The sequence below is a fragment of the Chiloscyllium plagiosum genome, chromosome 30 (assembly GCF_004010195.1).
Source record: "Chiloscyllium plagiosum isolate BGI_BamShark_2017 chromosome 30, ASM401019v2, whole genome shotgun sequence".
In the NCBI taxonomy this organism is placed as follows: Eukaryota; Metazoa; Chordata; class Chondrichthyes; order Orectolobiformes; family Hemiscylliidae; genus Chiloscyllium; species Chiloscyllium plagiosum.
Window position 1 is genome coordinate 45,564,549 of NC_057739.1, and position 19,333 is coordinate 45,583,881.

At 42.2% G+C, this 19,333-nt stretch overlaps 1 protein-coding gene across 1 annotated transcript in view; it reads left to right on the forward strand.

The window, feature by feature from the left end:
• Positions 1–19,333, forward strand: part of LOC122564629 (serine/threonine kinase-like domain-containing protein STKLD1) — a 38,994-nt gene that overhangs the window by 2,866 nt on the left and 16,795 nt on the right. The window contains exons 3-6 of the mRNA XM_043719719.1: positions 4,562–4,606; positions 8,675–8,749; positions 10,134–10,238; positions 17,427–17,497. Coding sequence (XP_043575654.1) covers positions 4,562–4,606; positions 8,675–8,749; positions 10,134–10,238; positions 17,427–17,497 — 296 coding nt within the window. The remainder of the gene's footprint in view (positions 1–4,561; positions 4,607–8,674; positions 8,750–10,133; positions 10,239–17,426; positions 17,498–19,333) is intronic.

The following is a 19,333-nucleotide window of genomic DNA, read 5'->3' on the forward strand; positions in this document are numbered from 1 at the left end:
AGAGCAGGTGGTACTGAGCAAGGGAGTTGAACAGTTTACCAGGACTTCTGCCAGCAAGTCATGATGGTGCAGGAGGGTAGGTGGAGCAGTGAACACTCCCTTCTTATGGATTAAAAAAAAAGGTGTGTTAAAAACACTGAAGGAGAGCTGGTGGGAGAGGGAGCACAGAGACCAAAGATTCCAACCCAATGTTTTAAATTTGAAAGAGTAGAGCACACCTTACATCTCCATCAATTATTCTTTAAATGTGAGACAAAGACGAAATCCCTGCTGATCTCATTGTTACAACCACTGCTACTGTCTTCAAAGGAGGATACAAAGTGGTCTGTTGGAACTACTAAGAAATTTCCCTACTCTTCACCGCCAGAAAGACAATTGCACAAGTCCTCCCTCGCCACCTCCTCCCTGTCTCTGAAGAAATCCTTTCGGAAAGCTAGTATGGCTTCCAACCAAACATGGAACTATGAACATGACTTCCACTGTTCAGCAACTCCAAGAGAAATGCCAGGAACAGCACCAACCACTTTACATTGAGTGAAAAGCCTTGATCAAATCAGTCACTCAGGAAGTGCTATGGAAGACCCTCTCAAAGCCTCGCTGTCCAGAGAAATTATTAACATCCTTTGTCTCCTCCATGATGAGATGTCAGCGAAGGTCCTTATTGACGGTTCTGACAGAAAGCTTTGAGGTCAAGACAGGATTCAAGCAGGAATGTGATAATGCGATCATCCTTCTCTTCATCTTGTCAAGAAAAGGTTTTCCAATGGTGTGAACACTATCTGCAGGATGGACAGAAAATGTCTCAACCTCAGCTGATTGAAATCCAAGAAGAAAACAACACTGACGTCAGTTGTGGAACTTCAGTATGTGGATGACATCGCCGCACAATGGGAAAACAATCTTCAAACCTCACTCAACACTTTTGTGGAAGATACTGAAGAACTAGTCTCAGTCTTAACCTTGAATCCTTTACAAACTTGTCTCAGGGCAAGTTCAGGTCTATTCTTTCATTAAAAATCAATGGAGAAATCCTTCCAATTGTGGAACATTTCCCCTACTTGGGGGAAATCATCTCTCATCTAAGGCTGATATTGATGTGGAGATTTAACACTGCCTCCAGTCTGTGAATGTTGCTTTGGATGCCTGTGGCTGAGAATCTTCAACAACTGCAACATCAGTACTGATACTAAAGACCTTGTGTATAACATAGTTGTCCTTCCAACTCTTCTAAATGGCTCAAAAAAATAGACACCATCTCGATGCCCTGGAGAAGTATTATCAACACTATTTGAGATGGATTCTCCGTATCAGCTGGAAAGCCAGTATCTTTGAAGAATCCAGTAGTACTAGCATCAATACTGTAATCATTAGAAACCTACTTTCCTGGTTCCAGCCACATTTTTAGGATGTCTAAACTCTGACTGCTATAGCAAAATTTCTTTGCCCAGCTCAAGAAGGCACTCAAACAGAGGAGGATAAAGGAAACTTACCTCAAGTAATCCAACAAAGACATGAATACCCGGAAGATACCCGCTCAGAAGAAACTGGCTTGGAGGGTTTTCCTGTCTGAAGGGACACAATTCTTCAAGAATACAATTGGCAAGATGGGGTACAGAAAGGAGCCTGGAAAGGGATGCTAACAATCTTGGGTCCAAGGACCAATCCCACTTCCTGACACATGTGCAAGCATTCAATTGGAGCTGTGGCTCTAGGATTGGGCTCATTAGCCATGCGAGCACACCTTGAACCCATAACCAGTGATATGGATGTTCCTAGGTGGACAAGCATACTCATAATTATAGTGAGTGGTTTGCCAACAGCATCTTTACTCTCAGGCTTTTTTTCCATGTACATACTTTAGGTAGTTTCTTCTTGATCCCTAATTTTCCTTCCTGTTTGTAATATATTGATACAAAGGGAATAAATAATGTCTGCCTCATGATCTTTGGGGCTTTTCAAATCTTAATGTTACATGTCTAGCACAGTCGACAGGATTCTATAGCACAGGCATCAGTTCATGGCGATTGAGATTGAAAAGTATCTGGCCAAGCTGGAGCGGACGGTGGAGTTGTTGAAACTGACACTTTCCACGAGGGAGGCCAAAGCTGCTCTGTAATTACTGGAGGCTCGGAAATTAGCGAAGGAAATCGGGACTTTATGCTAAGCCCAGGCAGAGGATTCCATATATGTTCCCTTGGCACTATGGTTATGGAGGAAGGGAGTGGATTGGATATTCTACTTGCTGGAAAGTGGGAAGCTAGACAGATTTGGGGAAAGACAGGATACAACCAATTATCCTATGATTGAAAACTGGATGAGGATTCACAGCCAATGTGGCATCCGAGGCCTCAGTGTGAGTAAGCAGGAGGCATTTGTTATGGAATATCTGTGTGGAAAAGCGCATTAGGAAATTCTGGAAAAAGATACAGTAATTTAACTGGTTAAGATCTACATTTAATGCAAGACCTCTATTTTCCCAGAACCTACTGACAATATTTTGAGGAAGAAAATCTTAAACTCACAATATAGTTGCCTTACTAAAGGATCTTGTGGTATAATGGTTGTCGCCCTACTTCTGGTCCAGAAGGTCTGCGTTCAAGTAAAACTTGCCATGGATGCGTGTCATAACAAGTCTGAATAGATTGATTAAAATAACTGATTGTCTACCTGCTCATCAAATTAAAACATTGACCATTCAGCAGCCTCTAGCGGTTTCTTCCCATTCTGCAGTTCACTCACACACCACACCTTAGTCAGACTAACCACACACTGTGCACCCAAATGCTCTCTTCGTTCTTTTAAGACATTGGTTAAAACCTGTCCACTTAAGCAAGCATTTGATCGGCATCCTGATATTTCCTTTTGCGAGCTTGGTGTCAGATTTTGTTTGATTGCTTCAGTGAGTTGCCTTTGGGTTATTGCTACATTAAGAGAACAATTTAAACATGTTGATGCTGTTCTTTATTTTGGGCTTCCCCCTCCTGGATGAGTCTGACTTTCCACTGTTTGTGTGAAATGTAACGCCAACATAGGAGAGCATAGGTTGGTAAGTTTGCAGATGACACCAAAATAGGTGGTGTAATGAACAATAAAGAGTATTTCTCAGAGTACAGTGGGACCTTGATCAGATGAGCTGGTGGGCTGATGAGTGGCAGCTGAGGTCACACACCTCCTTCTGGAATATGCCTATGCAAAGGAATTCTGGAGAGAAATGCAGTGATGTTTGTCGAGGTTCATCCTGAGCAGCTCTGTGACGCGGGACTCCGTGCTCTATGGTCTGTTCCCCGGGATGCACACCGAGACAAACATCAACTGTGCCTGGAGGATCATCAACTCGGTGAAGGACGCTCTTTGGTCTGTCCAAAACCTGTTGATCTTCCAGCTGAAGGAGTTGACCCTGACTGAGTGTTGCAGAGTGGCACATTCCAAGGTCCAGGACTACATGTTGAGGGACATGCTGAAGTTTGGGGCAGCTTTCGCCAAGGCGCAGTGGGGAAAGACCACTGTGTAAGGTCTGCCTGCCTAAGAAGAACAGGGGACCAACTCAGTAATCAGGCCCCGCTGACGCCTCAGCTAAATATCTGGATGGTCAATGTACAGACTTGTACATACGAATGATTAATTCCGAACTCTGTATGTAAAGAAATGCAATGTGTGCATAAGAGTGACTTGACCAATTGTATAGATATCAAAATAATTTTTTGCATAAAGTATATTTTTGAAATTTAAAAAAAAGTGAGGTGTGGCATGTGAGGGCATGAGTTACACAGTTAATGACAGGGCCTGGAGAGTGTTGTCAAACAAAGAGACATGGATGTGCAGGTGCATAGTTCCTTGAAAGTGGAGTCACAGAGAGATGAGGTAGTGAAGAAGGCATTTGGCACACTTGCTTTCATTGGTTAAAATTTTAGATGTGAAAGTTGGAATGTCATGTTGCTGCTTTACAGGACATTGGTGAGGCCACTTTTAGAATATTGGAGGCAATTCTGTCCTTCTGCTACAGGAAAGATCTTGTTAAACTTGAGAGGATGCAGGAAAGATTTACAAGGCTGTTGCTGAGTCCAGACGTTTCAGTTATATGGAAAGGCTGAATAAGCTGAGTTCTCTGAAGCATTGGAGACTGAGGAGTGACCTTATAGAAGTTTATAAAATCATAAGAGGCATGAATAGGGTGAATAGGTGAGATCTTTTTCCCAGGGTGGGGGAGTCCAAAACTAGAGGGCATGGGTTTAAGGTGAGAGGGGAAAGATCTTAAAAAGAACCTAAGGGGTTACTTTTTCACAAGGAGAGTGGTGCACGCATGGAACGAGCTGCCAGAGGAAGTGGTAGAGGTGAGTACAATTATAACATTTAAAAGGCATCTGGATTAGTATATGAATAGGGAGGGTTTAGAGGTATATGGGCCAAATTGGGACTAGGTCAGATTGTGATATCTGGTCAGAGTGGACAAATCGGACAGAAGGTCTGTTTCCGTGCTATATAATTCTATAACCCAATGTAATTCTATATTGGCTGCAATCCTTTTGACTATATTCCATTTTTACCCATCTCCTAAAACTAGGTTGAATTTATGGATGAGGCAACTGCCAATCGTGCTGTGGAAGAAGTAAGTATGTAGCCTAAGTTGCAGGGGTCAGTGTACATGACAGGTTCAGCTATAATGCACAGAGTGTAACATCGGGGTCAAGGAAGCTTTACTCAGTGTCTATCCATGTACTATGGATAACTAGAAGTGTGTGGGGACAATGTAGTGAGAACTTTACTCTGCATCTAACACTGTTGACCTTGAAGTGGCTGATGGGGACATTGTAGAGTGAAGAAAACAAAGAATTGTGGATGTTGAAGATCTGAAACAAATAAAATCAGAAATTGTCAGAAAAATACAGCAGCTCTGGCAGTATCTGTGGAGGTAAAACATCATCAATGTTTCAACTATAGTGACTCTTCTTCAAAACTGATAAACTGACAAGAAGGTGGTATTTTTATTGGTGACACTGACTGCGGTTGGGAATAGTTTCTTCGGGAGGTGCTGAAAAATGAGTGATAGGTGGTGATGGAATCCAGAGAAAGAGAAGGTAGGCATGCAAAGGGATTGTTAATTGCAAGCCAGAGAAGAAGAGAAGAGAATAGGTGAAAATGAAGTTATGAGTAATTGATGACTGTGTTGAAAGGAACCCATGTCATGATGGGACCTGGGGGTGTGGGGAAAGGGTAATAGACGTCATGGGAGGTGCTCAATATTTAAAATTGTTAAACTTGATGTTGCGTCCTGAAGACTGTGTCAGGTTCTTATGCAGAAACTGAGATGGTGTTTTTCTAGGTTGTGTTGCTGAAGCACTGCAGTAAGTCTGAGACAAAAATCTTGAAATAGGAACATTGTGATGTGCTGAAGTGGCAAGGAACTGGAAGCTCAGAGTCATTTTTATGGACTGACTGAGTTTATTCTGCAAAGCAGTCACCCAGTCTGCATTTGTCTCCCCAATGTCGAGGAGACCGCACTGAACAATGAATACAGTAGATTAGGTTGTGTGAAGTGCAGGCAAATTACTGCTTCACCTGGAAGGTGTGTCTGGGACCTTAGATATTGAGGGGGTAAAGTACAGCATTGCCTGTTTCACTTCTACATTGGGGTGATAAAACACAGACTGTGTGACTACTTCACAGAACACTGATGTTCTGTCTGTAAGAATGATCCTAATTGTTTACTTCAACGCACCATCATGTTTCTATGCCATTATATCTCTCTCAGGCCTCCTGCTGTGCTCCAGCGAGGTTCAACACAAGCTGGAGGAACAACATCTCATTTTCCACTTGGGACCTTACTCAGCCTTCAGGACTCAGCATTGAGTTCAATAATTTTATAGCATGACATGGGTTGTTTTCAGCACAGCCAATCCAATTTCAACTTTTAACCCATAGTATTATCTATCTGGCTTCTTGTCTCTGGCTAATTGTCAACAATCCCTTTGCCTCTCTCTCTGGGTTTTGCCTCCACCTATCTGTTCACTACTTTTCCTGCCCACCGCCCGCCATCAGCATATATACCACCTTTTTCTGGTTCTTATCAGTTCTGGAGAAGAGTCACTGAACTTGAAACAGTAAATCTCTTTTCTCTCACAGTTGCTGCCAAATGTGCTGAGTTTACCCAGCAATTCTATTTTTGTTTCTTACAGTGTAGAGTAAACTTTACTCTAGATCAATCTATACTGTCCCTTTCTGGGAGTGGTTGATGGGGACAATGCAGAGGCACCTTGAAAAGATGGCCCAGAGGCCAGTGTCCTATCACCAAGTCACAGTTTATTTACACATGCTTAGTACATGGACTCTGACCAGCCAGCTCAGAGCTAGTCCGTAGAGGGAGGAAACTCTGAATCTCCTGTTTATATCTGTTGGCCAGGGCTCCCAGATTGGGACTGTTAACTTGGGCTAATCAAGGGTCTCAAACTGTGCGAGATCTGCTGGCCCTCTTTCCAATCACTACATTTCACCTCCACTGCCAGTCTGGGATGTATCTTCTCCTGGAATGTTTTGCCCCAGGTCCGCTTCCTGTGATTGTGATTTGGACACAGTGGTGTGTACCAGACTGTAGCCTGTCTCCTGTGCCTAGAGTGTATAGGGAGAGATTCCTCCTCTTCTTCAGGCAGTAACTGTATGGAGGTTGCATCAATTTTGGACTATGAGGTTACTTCAACAGTAGATAGAGGGGAACAACACATGGTTTCTGACAGCCTTTTTGGCTGTTGTGAAGGAGAAGATAGATTTTTCTCCTGCCCAGTTTGTGAGGTAGCAGTTTTCATGTGATCCACATATTTATTTAAGATCGCATTGCCGATCGGACTTTTTTTGTCATGGGATATGACCTCGCACCAACCTTGCCTTGTACCCATTTCTATGGTTTCGACACCAGAATTTGTCCCCTGAAATAAACTGTCTCTCTTGCTTAGAGGAGGCATGTGGCCGGCATTGGGGGGGGGGGGGGGGGCATTCCTGTTGCTGTTCCAACTCCTCCCCGAGTCCATGAACATCAGGTTTCACCTGGTATGGTGGTCTTCTTCCCATCTGCAATTCTGAAGCTATCCCTGTAGTTGCGTGAGGGATGGTCCTATAATTGAACAGGAACCAGGATAGTTTGATATTGAGTGAAGCTGTAGACTTTCTTTAAACCTGCCTTCAACGTTTGGACTGCTGTTTCCACCATTGGATAATGAATGGTATGGAAGTATCTGAAATGCTGAATAACATTTGACTTTGGGAAATACTCAAAATCCCTGGTAATAAATGATGTCCTATTGACCCTGAACAATACTTCTGGGAGTCTCTGTATTGCAAATGATACTCACAGTTTAGTAGTCATCTCTGATTTTGCTCAATGAACTCTGTGTAAGCCCAAACATTTTGAATGGGCATCCACAATGACCAAGAAAATTGAACCCATGAAAGGACCAACATAGTCAACATGTAACAGAGTCCGGGGTTTACCTGGCCATTCCCACAAATGTGGGGGAGCTGCTGGTGGTAATCTTTATCCTCGTTGGCACTCTGGGCACTGCCCCACCAATGCAGCTATGTCAGCATCTAGTCCTGGTCACCAGGCATAACTTCTTGTCAGCATTTTCATTTTGGAAACCTGATGAACCTGTGGAGTTCAGCCACTATCTGGCAGCAACCTTTACACAGGATGTCACTCTTGTTCACCATAATATGCCACTCTCTGTGGTGAGGCTATCCACTTCCACTGGGATGTCCTGTAGTTCTCATGGTCTGCCTGCCATATTTTCTACGACAAAGCCAGTTGTAGTGCCTGTTTGAAGTCCAGTTGGGCTTCAGCTAGTAGGCACTTTTGCATGGTTACATCATTAATACCAAATACCAAACTGTCTCTCAGCATCTCACTCAGGGTTAACCCAAAGTCACATGCCTCTGTCAGTCTTCTTAAACCCATCAAAAATCCTGATATGGATTCCATTGATTCTTGAATAAAAGCAGTAGCATCTCAGAATTAGGGGAGGCTTGGAGTCGTAAAATATTATAGCTATACGAGTCAACTCTTAGTATCTGGTGCCTCTGGGAAAGTTAGGTTCCTAATAACCGAAAATGCTGTGGATCCGCAAGCAGTCAGAAGGATTGCTCAACTCAAAGACTGTTGTTGTGAACAAATTTTCTTTGTGAGCATGCTGTTTTCCCTCATTGTCACTGAAATAACTGTCCGGAGGCTGATATCCTGTCACCAAGTCACCCTTTATTTAGTAGTTGACACTGACCCAACTAGCACTGAGCCAGCTCCTAGAGTGAGCAGAACTCCTGACACTCCTGTTTATATCTGTCAGCCAGGGCTCCCTAGTTAACCCAGGTTAACAGCCCCAGTGAGGGATCTCCTATTCAACGAGACCTATCTGATCCCCATTCCAATCACTACAGAGCTTCACTCTGTTGGGGAACTTTACTTTCAGTTTAAAAGAGTAGAGGGATCTTTACTCTGGGGTGTAGAATGGTTTTGAAAGTAATGATTCTGCTTTATTCTATTCCTGCACTCGTGCCTCAGTTTGAGAGATGAGCAGTGACAATGGTGCATGTGTCAAAGGAAGCCATTTTTAGCATAATGGTTGTGTACATTGGTGGCTTTATGTCAATGACATGTCATCCTATGTTAATTTGTCATCTTTTCTTTTCATAGGCAATGATCATGTTAAAACTGGATCATCCAAATATCTGCCATTATGAGGAGATATTTGTTTCTTGGGATCATGAGGTATGAGGTGCAATTGCTTGACAATTCTGTGTCTGTAATCATATTCTCTTGTCCTCTCTAATCAGTTAGTGGGGTGAGCTCCTGCCTGATGAGATGTTGAATACAGTTTGCAAAGTCAGCCAGATTCTGCTGAGTAGAGTGATTTAAGCCCTGCCTTGGCTAACATGGCTAAAACTGGGTTCATCTGCTTCTGAAGCACTCACCCTGCTTTTGTCATTTTTAGATTTGACTATTTCAGTGTTCTCCTGGTCGGCATCTCAACTTACACCCTAAGTAAACTACATTTCATCCAAACACTACAGCATTTATCTAAGTTCACATTAAATAATGTTCAGGAATCACTCCCAGTACTAGTTGATGACATTGGCTTATTTTGGATGCAGGAATTTATAGTTTCAACCCAATACAGAAATCAGATCGCAGCATCCAGGCTAACACTGAATACACTTTAGGTTTCTGCTAGTTATTACGGTAATAATAGCAGCTTAGCCTCATGCATAGTATTGTTGCCTCTGACTTCGAATCCAGAGATTTCCCACAAATTACATAGCAATGGTGATGAATGGTGCTCTGTCAGAGGGCCAGTTGTAACAGGATGTCACACTGTCTGAAAATCAATACTGAAGGAGCACTATAATGTCAGAAAAGCAGTGCTGAGGGATTGCTGCTTAGTTGGAGAAGCAGTATGAATGAGCACCATACTGCCAGAGAGGTAGTACTGAGGGAGTGCTGAACTAACAGAGAAGCAGTATTGAGCAAGTGTTGTACTGTTGGAGGACCAATACTGAGGGAGTGCTGCACTGTCAGAGAGCCAGTACTGAGGAATGCTTCACTACAAAGGGTTTGTTATAGAGTCAGAGAGGCAGTAAAGAGGCATCACTGCAGTATTGGAGGGTAAGTTCTGATGGAGTGCTGCGCTGTCAGAGGGTGAGTGCTAAGGGAGTGCTGTACTGTCAGAAAGGCAGTTCTGAGGGAGCATTGTACTCTTAGAGTGGTATATTTCAAATGAAATATTAAACTGAGCTTCCGTTTCCCCTCTCAACTGGATGTGAAAGATCCAACAGAACGATTTTGCTGAAAAGCACAGATGTACTCCTTTGTGTCTTGGACCAATGTTTATCTCTCAACTAACATCAACATAAGTAGCAAATTTGTTCAATAATCTCATTTCTTGAGTTCTTGATATATAAAAATGTTTTTCTCTTTCTGAACATTGTAACAGCTACTGCTCAAGCAACAAATACTTCATTGTTTGTACAGTGCTTATAATGTCCTGAGGTGTGAGAGGCTGTAGATAAGTGCAAGCTTTTCCCATACTTTCAAGGTAGCTGGGATGCACTCCAGTTTTTTATCCTTCATTTTGTTGTTGCTGTTTGCTGTTCAGGTGTCAGCTGTCACAGTTTGTATGGTCATGGACTATTCTCCTGTGGGAGACCTGGCTTCAGTCATCCAGACCAAGAGACAGATGAAGGGGAAAATCAGGGAGATGGTAAGATGGAAGAGGAAAGTCTTTCAACTAGCTTTTCATTTCTCTAAATACAAAGAGGCAAAGTAATAGCTGACTGCTAACTTTCAGCTGAGAATCATATGTAATTATAGCAGTAAATGATAACAGATCAACAGCCCATTTTAGGCAGGGTGTAATGTAAGCTGCTGATTTGCCGTCACCTTCTTTAATAAAACAAAAAAGAACTGTGGATGCTGGAGATCTGAAATAAGAACTGAAATTGCTGGAGAAGTTCAACAGCCCAGCAGCATCTGTGGAAAGGAAGGAGAGATAACGTTTGAGTCTGGTGAAATGCAATAAGGGGTATGTCGGGTTCCAAAAAATCGATTGTGTTAGTGGAGTCTCTAGTCCGAGGTACAGACAGACGTTTCTGTGGCCACCAGCGAAAACTCAGAATGGTGTGTTGCTTCCCTGGTACCAGGATTAAGGATGTCTCAGAGAGGGTACAGAATATTATCAAGGGAGAGAGGGGCCAGGAGGAGGTCATTGTACACATTGGAACCAATGACATAGGAAAGGAAAAGGTTGAGATTCTGAAGGGAGATTACAGTGAGTTAGGCGGGAATTTAAAAAGGAGGTCCTTGAGAGTAGTAATATCTGGATTACTCCCGGTGCTACAAGCTAGTGAGGGCAGGAATAGGAGGATAGAGCAGATTAATACATGGCTGAGGAACTGTTGTATGGAAGAAGGATTCACATTTTGGATCTTTGGAAGTTCTTTTGGGGTAGAAGTGACCTGTACAAGAAGGATGGATTGCACCTAAATTGGAAGGGGACTAATATACTGGCAGGGAGATTTGCTCGAGCTGCTCGGAGGATTTAAACTAGTAAGGAGGGCAGAGGGTGGGACCCAGGGAGATAGTGAGGAAAGAGATCAATCTGAGACTGGCACAGTTGAGAATAAAGGTGAGTCAATCAGTCAGGGCAGGCAGGGACAAAGCAGAGAACAAGGTAGGACTGATAAATTAAACTGCATTTATTTCAGTGCAAGGCAGATAAACTCAGGGCATGGTTAGTAATGTGGGAATGGGGTATCATAGCAATTATAGAAACATTGCTCAGGGATGGACAGGACTGGCAGCTTAATGTTCCAGGATACAAATGCTACAGGAAGGAGAGAAAGGGAGGCAAGAGAGGAGGGGGAACTGGTGTTTTTGATTAGGGATAACATTACAGCATCCAGGGAAGTTATTTGGGTGGAACTGAAAATAAGAAAGGGATGATCACATTATTGGCATTGTATTATAGATCCCCTAATAGTCAGAAGGAAATTGAGAAACAAATTTGTAAGGAGATCTCTGTTATCTGTAAGAATAATAGGGTGGTTATGGTAGGGAATTTTAACTTTCCAAACATAGACTGGGACTGCCATAGTGTTAAGGGTTTAGATGGAGAGGAATTTGTTAAGTGTGTACAAGAAACTTTTCTGATTCAGTATGTGGATGTACCTGCTAGAGAAGGTGCAAAACTTGACCTATTGTTGGGAAATAAGGCAGGGCAGGTGACTGTGGTGTCAGTGGGAGAGCACTTTGGGGCCAGCGACCATAATTCTATTAGTTGTAAAATAGTGATGGAAAAGGATAGACCAGATCTAAAAGTTCTAAATTGGAGAAAGGCCAATTTTGACGGTATTAGGCAGGAACTTTCAAAAACTGATTGGGGGCAGATATTCGCGTGTAAAGGGACGGCAGGAAAATGGGAAGCCGTCAGAAATGAGATAACAAGAGTCCAGAGAAAGTATATTCCGTCAGGGTGAAAGGAAAGGCTGGTAGGTATAGGGAATGCTGGATGACTAAAGAAATTGAGAGTTGATTAAGAAAAAGAAGGAAGCATATGCAAGGTATAGACAGAATAAATCAAGTGAATCCTTAGAAGAGTATATAAAGGCAGTATATACATATAGGAGTATACTTAAGAGAGAAATCAGGAGGGCATAAAGGGGACATGAGATAGGTTTGGCAAATAGGGTTAGGGAGAATCCAAGGGGTTTTTAGAAATACATTAAGGACAAAAGGTTAGCTACGGAGAGAAGAGGGCCCCTCAAAGATCAGCAAGGCGGCCTTTGTGTGGAGCCGCAGGAGATAGGGGAGACACTAAATGAGTATTATGCATCAGTATTTATTGTGGAAAAGGGCATGGAAGATGTAGAATGTAGGGAAATAGATGAAAAATGTCCATATTGCAGAGGAGGAAGTGCTGGATGCCTTGAAACACATAAAAGTGGATAAATCCCCAAGATCCCCTAGAACTCTGCGGGAAGCTAGGGAAGTGATTGCTGTTCCTCTTACTGAGATATTTGTGTCATCGATAGTCACAGGTGAGGTGCCAGAAGATTGGAGATTGGCTAACATGGTGCCACTGTTTAAGAAGGGTGGTAAGGACAAGCCAGGGAACTATAGACCAGTGAGCCTGATGTCAGTGGTGGACAAGTTGTTGGGGGGAATCCTGAGGGACAGGATGGACATGTATTTGGAAAGGCAAGGACTGATTAGGGATAGTCAACATGGCTTTGTGCGTGGGAAATCATGTCTCAATCATAATCTTGGTTGAGTTTTTTGAAGAAGTAACAAAGAGGATTGATGAGGGTAGAGTGGTAGATGAGATCGATGTGGACTTCAGTAAGGTGTTCAACAAGGTTCCCCATGGGAGACTGGTTAGCAAGGTTAGATCTCATGGAATACAGGGAGAACTAGCCATTTGGATACAGAACTGGCTCAAAGGTAGAAGACAGAGGGTGGTGGTGGAGGGTTGCTTTTCAGACTGGAGGCCTGTCACCAGTGGTGTGCCACAAGAATCAGTGCTGGGTCCACTGCCCTTTGTCATTTAAAGAAATGATTTGAATGTGAACATAGGAGTTAACGTTAGCAAGATTGTAGATGACACCTAAATTGGAGGTGTGGTGGACAGCGAAGAAGGTTACTTCAGTGTACAACAAATCTTGATCAGATGAGCTAATGTTTCGAGTCTAAGCTTTAACAAAGGGTCAGTTAGACTCGAAACGTCAGCTCTTTTCTCTCCTGACAGATGCTGCCAGACCTGCTGAGATTTTCTAGTGTTTTCTCTTTTTTTTTATAGTTCAGAGTATTGAGTACAGGAGTTGGGAGATCATGTTGCGGCTGTACAGGATATTGGTTAGATCACTTTGGATAGTGTGTGCAATTCTGGCGTCCCTCTTATCGGAAGGATGTAGTTGAAAGGGTTCAGAAAAGATTTCCAAGGATATTGCCAGGTTTGGAGGATTTGAGTATAGGGAGTGGCTGAATAGGCTGGGGCTATAGTCTCTGGTGCAGTGGAAGCTCACATGTGACCTTATTGAGGTTTATAAAATCATGAGGGATGTGGATAGGGTAACTAGGAAAGGTATTTTCCCTGATGTATGGGAGTCCAGAACCTAGAGGTTACAGGTTTAGGGTGAGAGGGGAAAAGTTTAAAAGGGACCTCAGGGGCAACGTTTTCATGCAAAGGGTGGTGTGTGTATGGAATAAGCTGCCAGAGGAAGTGGTGCAGGCTGGTACAATTACAGCATTTAAAGGCTGTCACCATTTAAAGTACTGGCAAATGGGACTAGATTGATTTAGGATATCTGGTCAGCATGGACAGGTTGGACCGAAGGGTCTGTTTCCATGCTGTACATCTCTATGACTCTAAATGCTACCAGAGTTGCTCAGTTTCTCCAGGATTTTCTGTTTTATTTCAGATCTCTAGAATCCACAATACTCTGCTTTTTCTTTCAAAGTTCTATACCAATTTAATGTAACTTCTCAGTTCCATTTTTCTAGAGTTTATTTATATTTTCATGTTTTGTTAATTCTACATCACTGCTTTTAGTAACCTGTGTAGTTATCCAGTTTAGGCTTATACTTTCCAAGGAATGTTTGGTCTCCTTATTCTTCCAATCAAAATATATCACCTTGCATTTATTTATTGAACATTACTTGTCAATTACATGCTTATCTATGATATATCCATTCTGGTAGTTTATCATGATATGCAGGACACTGTATTGACAATTAGGAGAAAGTGAGGACTGCAGATGCTGGAGATCAGAGCTGAAAAATGTGTTGCTGGAAAAGCGCTGCAGGTCAGGTAGCATCCAAGGAGCAGGCGAATCGACGTTTCGGGCATAAGCCTTTCTTCATGCCCAAAACGTCGATTCTCCTCCTCCTTGGATGCTGCCTGACCTGCTGCGCTTTTCCAGCAACACATTTTTCAGCACTGTATTGACAATGGCAACATCAGCCATATGCAGGAGATTTTCATTACAGTAACACACAGTTTCAGAGGTTCTAAAGCAGTTATCAGCCATGGATACGTGGCATGACCAGAAATCATCCCACACCACTGAAGATGGACAACTTCACAGGCTTTATTTTTAGTAGACTTTGGCTTTTCCAAAATCAGTTTGTTCAGCTGTCAAAAAAAGTGTGGAAGTCATCTCATCTCTCAAACGTTATGACATTCTATTCCCATCATCTTGCAAAACTCAACTTTAAGTTTATTATATTTATCCATTTTCCTTGGTATTAGTTCTACCCCTAATTTTGTGTTTGTCACAAATTAAGATTAGATTAGATTGGATTCCCTACAATGTGGAAACGGGCTCTTCGGCCCAACAAGTCCCTCCGACCCTCCGAAGAGCATTCCCCAATATTATTGTTACTTTTGCAACAGGTTTTCTATTACTCCTGGTAGCTCAGTGAGAATGTGCCAAGTATATTCAATAATGCAATTTGTATTTATCACAGAATCTTGCAACACAGAAGGAGATCGTTCAGTCCTTCATTACTGCATCACACTTAATTTTTCAACCATCATGCATTTTTATTTATTTCTCCTTTTGAATGTTCCTATTGAATCTACTTCTACAGCCCTTTCAGGCAATATATTCCAGATCAAAACTCTACATAAAATATTTTACTTATCTCACTCTCTGGTTCTTTTGCCATTTTAAAAAAAGTCTCTGACCCTTTATATTAAGGGATGCAGTTTCTCCTTGTTTACTCTATCAAAACCTTTCATAATTTTGAAGATTTCTGTTAAAGTTACTTTCTCTAAGGAAAACGATACCTTCTCCAATCTGAAAACAAAGTAGTGCTGGAAGTCACAGTGGGTCAGGCAGCATCAGTGGAGAGAGAACAAGATAATATTTTGAGTCAGATGACTCTTCATCAGAGCTGAAGTGAGATGTAGAGGGTGGAAGCATTTCTGCAATAGTGTGAGAGTGGAGCCCTGTGGGAGAAAGGATGTTAATAGTACAGATTAAGTGATTGAAATGTGAGAATGGCAGAACTGCAAGACTGGAAAGAACAGATGGTCCCACTGGAGTGGAGAGAGGACATGGTGACAGAGAATGCAACAAGTAAAGCTAAAAGAAAAGAAAGAAATGGGAGTGAGTTCACAATCTGAAGATGTTAAACTCAATATTCAGTCCAGAAGTTGTAAAATGCCTAGCCTGAGGATGAGATGTGTTCCTCCAGTTTGATCTGTGATTCACTGAAGCATTGCAGCATGCCAAGGACAGACAGGTGGGTATGTGAGCAGGATGCTGCGTTAAAATGACCGGCCACGGGAAGACTTGAGTCATGCTTTACTCGAACCATTCTAGTAAATCGCCATTGCATCCTCTCTAAGGCCATGTCAGCCGATGCTGAACCAGTGAGCTTTTCATGAGGCATGTTACATGGAAGATTATGCCATGGATCTTTATTGAACTGGGGGAGGACATGAGAATCACAGACGATGAGAACAGATTAGTTGTAAAGATTTTGAGAAGGTGCAAAGGTGGTGATAATGGAAATTTGGAGAAACAGTTGACCAGGAGTTCCTTATCCATGCATTAACCACTGATGCCTGCTAGAAAACACCCCTGTGGTCATTAGTGAAGACCTTCAGAGATGAACAGCTATCATATTGAACATGAAGAAATTTGTAGATGTCAATAACTTCATACCTCACATAAGTGACTAATGCTCATGTTTGAGCCCAGGTATTAAGCTATGGAGGGCATCATAAGCAAATATGATCCCCATTTCATTTGATTCTGGATGGTGCCCAATGGCAATTAGTACTGGAAGCACTGGATAATACCCCATTAATTCAGATGAATTTGCACCAATCATAGAGTCCCAGTCCACAATCACCTCAGACTAGATTAGAGTGCTGGAAAAGCACAGCAGTTCAGGCAGCATCCGAGGAGCAGTAAAATTGACGTTTCGGGCAAAAGCCCTTCATCAGGAATACAGGCAGAGTGCCTGAAGGGTAGAGAGATAAATGAGAGGAGGGTGGGGATGGGGAGAAAGTAGCATAGAGTACAATAGGTGAGTGGGGGAGGGGATGAAGGTGATAGGTCAGGGGGGAGTGGATAGGTGGAAAAGAAGATAGGCAGGTAGGACAAGTCATGGGGACAGTGCTGAGCTGGCAAGTCTGTTTCAGGACATGGTCGAAGAGCTTCAGGGCAGAGGAAATGACCTGGGAGTTGCAGTGGGAAAGGGACTCCCTGAGATTCTTGTAGAGAGAGGAGGAAAACTTCTTCAAGGCAAGCATCCACAAGAGGATTCGCAGTAGGGTTAAAATCAACTAGGTAAAAACAAGGTCTGCAGATGCTGGAAACCAGAGTCTAGATTAGAGTGGTGCTGGAAAAGCACAGCAGTTCAGGCAGCATCCGAGGAGCAGTAAAATCAGGAATGCAGGCAGAGCGTCTGAAGGGTGGAGAGACAATCACCTCAGTTTGGATTGGCCAGCTCAGCACAGGCTGAATAACATGTCTGCCCGCTTCCTTCCTGATCTGGCCAAGTAAAGCAGGAAATTTACTGGCTTCAGCCTTGGTCATTCATAACTCCTAATCTCCCTATAATCTCTCTACGCACTGTCATTATCACCTCTTTATTGCTACCTTTGCTTCTGGAGCCACGACTCACCTTCTCTCAGCCCAGTATAAATACCTCCCTATTTCTCCCTTTTTTTTACCTTTGACAAAGGGTCAGTTAGACTTGAAACGTCAGCTCTTTTCTTTCCTTACAGATGCTGCCAGACCTGCTGAGATTTTCCAGCATTTTCTCTTTTGGTTTCAGGAAATTTACTTGTTGAGCCTTTAGTAAATTCAAGCAATTTCTTCCTCCCAAACTGTTCCTTTCTGTAACTGTTTATTACAAAATGCCTTTGTTTCCTTAGGTGATCAAGAATTTTCTGGGACAGATGGTGGATGTCCTTATCTACTTGAAGTCCAAACATGTGATTCACAGGTTAGTTGTTGGCATGTTTCACTTTGATTAACTTGAAAGATGCTGGTGCTGGCAAATGACATGTTTTTTCACATTGCAACCACAGGACAGATCCCGAACTTGGGTCATAGAATTAGATACGGATTAAAGCTACCTCTACTCAGTCATGATAAAGCACTGTTAGGATAGGTGCTATCCTAACAAAAGCTAATTGTTTAAGTTAACAAAGGCCTCAGTTTACCTGCCTGATGAAATCAGATTAACAGAAAGCACTGACCAGGTTTCTGTACTTAACAAGAACTGTTGTTTATGACAAATAAATAAGTCTGGTCACTCATACACAAAACTGTGAACAATTAACATTGAACTCTATTGGTTGTAACTGTTACATACCATATACATACAGACAGAAACAGAAAAAGAATAAAAAACATTGATGTTATGGGCAGAGGTTAAAAAAACTCTGGGGAAATACAGTTCAGTAGCACCAGCCTACAAACATCTGACGAGCTGCTCCTTTTGTTTCCCAAGATCTCAATTCTCCACTCCCCTTTCTGGATTATTTCATTTTCTTGCAGAAGGCACAAGGTGCTTGTAAAGTCTTTGAGTTACTGATACAAATAAACAATTTATGGTAACTAGTGGGAGAAAATAACTAGCTTTCTTCAGGCTTCAGTTACTTTTACTACAGAGAGATAGAGACACAGAACCCTTTTCACCAGTAGTCCATGTGCTTCTTCTCCTCTCTCATAAACATGCTATTCACCAGAGAGTTGTTGTCAGGCTGATGACTTCCAGAGGCCACAACTGGTCACAATTGCACAAACCAATCAACAATCTTTTGCTGGATGAAGCTCACTCTGTATCTGTGCACTTGCACATTCACACTCCCATACACATAACACTCACTCACTCTCACTCACAAATGCATGTGCTGTGGCGACTTATCTCTACCCCCTCTACTGCTTGCAAAACAGCAATGTAAGTGCAACTCACACTGTGTTTTAGTAACTTGTTTTAGAAAGTGTGACAAATTTTCCTCAGTCTTTGGATTTCCCATTTTAGTCCACAATCAAAAATTTTTAAAAAGCCTTCTACCTTCCATCTCTCCTTAATCTTTTCAAGCAGATTTGGTGCATCTGTTTGAATTCAGAGCAACAAATTCATGCTGTGTATGTATTTGAACAGTGAGCCTCCCGGTGAGATAGCATCATCACATAGCTTTGGAAAAGCAGGGCATTGCAAATTGAAACTTCCAGATATGTGTCATGTGCATCTATCAGATATTACAATCTGATTTGTGCATTAACAATGATGAATGCTGTTAACCTGACTATTATATTGATACCAAAGTCCAGTCCATTCTGTACCAGTCGCATTTGAGATTTTCCCATTTCCCCACCAATCTTTGTTCAAATCTAATTTGGGACATTGTGTTGGATGAATCTTTCAGTTGAGATATTAAACTGAAACCTGTATCTATGGATGTTGTTGCAAAGATGGGTAGGATGTGTTCTCTTCAATGTGCTGGAGTCAATATTTATCCCTTTCCTAGCAATACTTCTGATAATTATCATATTGCTGTTTGTGGATCCTGCTGTGTGCAATTTGATTGATGTGTTTCTTATATTACAATTGTGAAAAAAGTACTTTGTTGGCTATAAAGTGCTTTGGATGTCCTGAAGTTGAAAACCATGTTACATACATGCAAATTTTTGTTTTTATCATTTGGACTATAGGAATGTGGTGGGATAGACAGGATTATCCACTCTGCCATTTAATAGCTTACTCTTTAGATTCATATGCAGACAAAATTTTTCAAAAATGTGTGATTGTAAGAAGAATAAAATACAAATT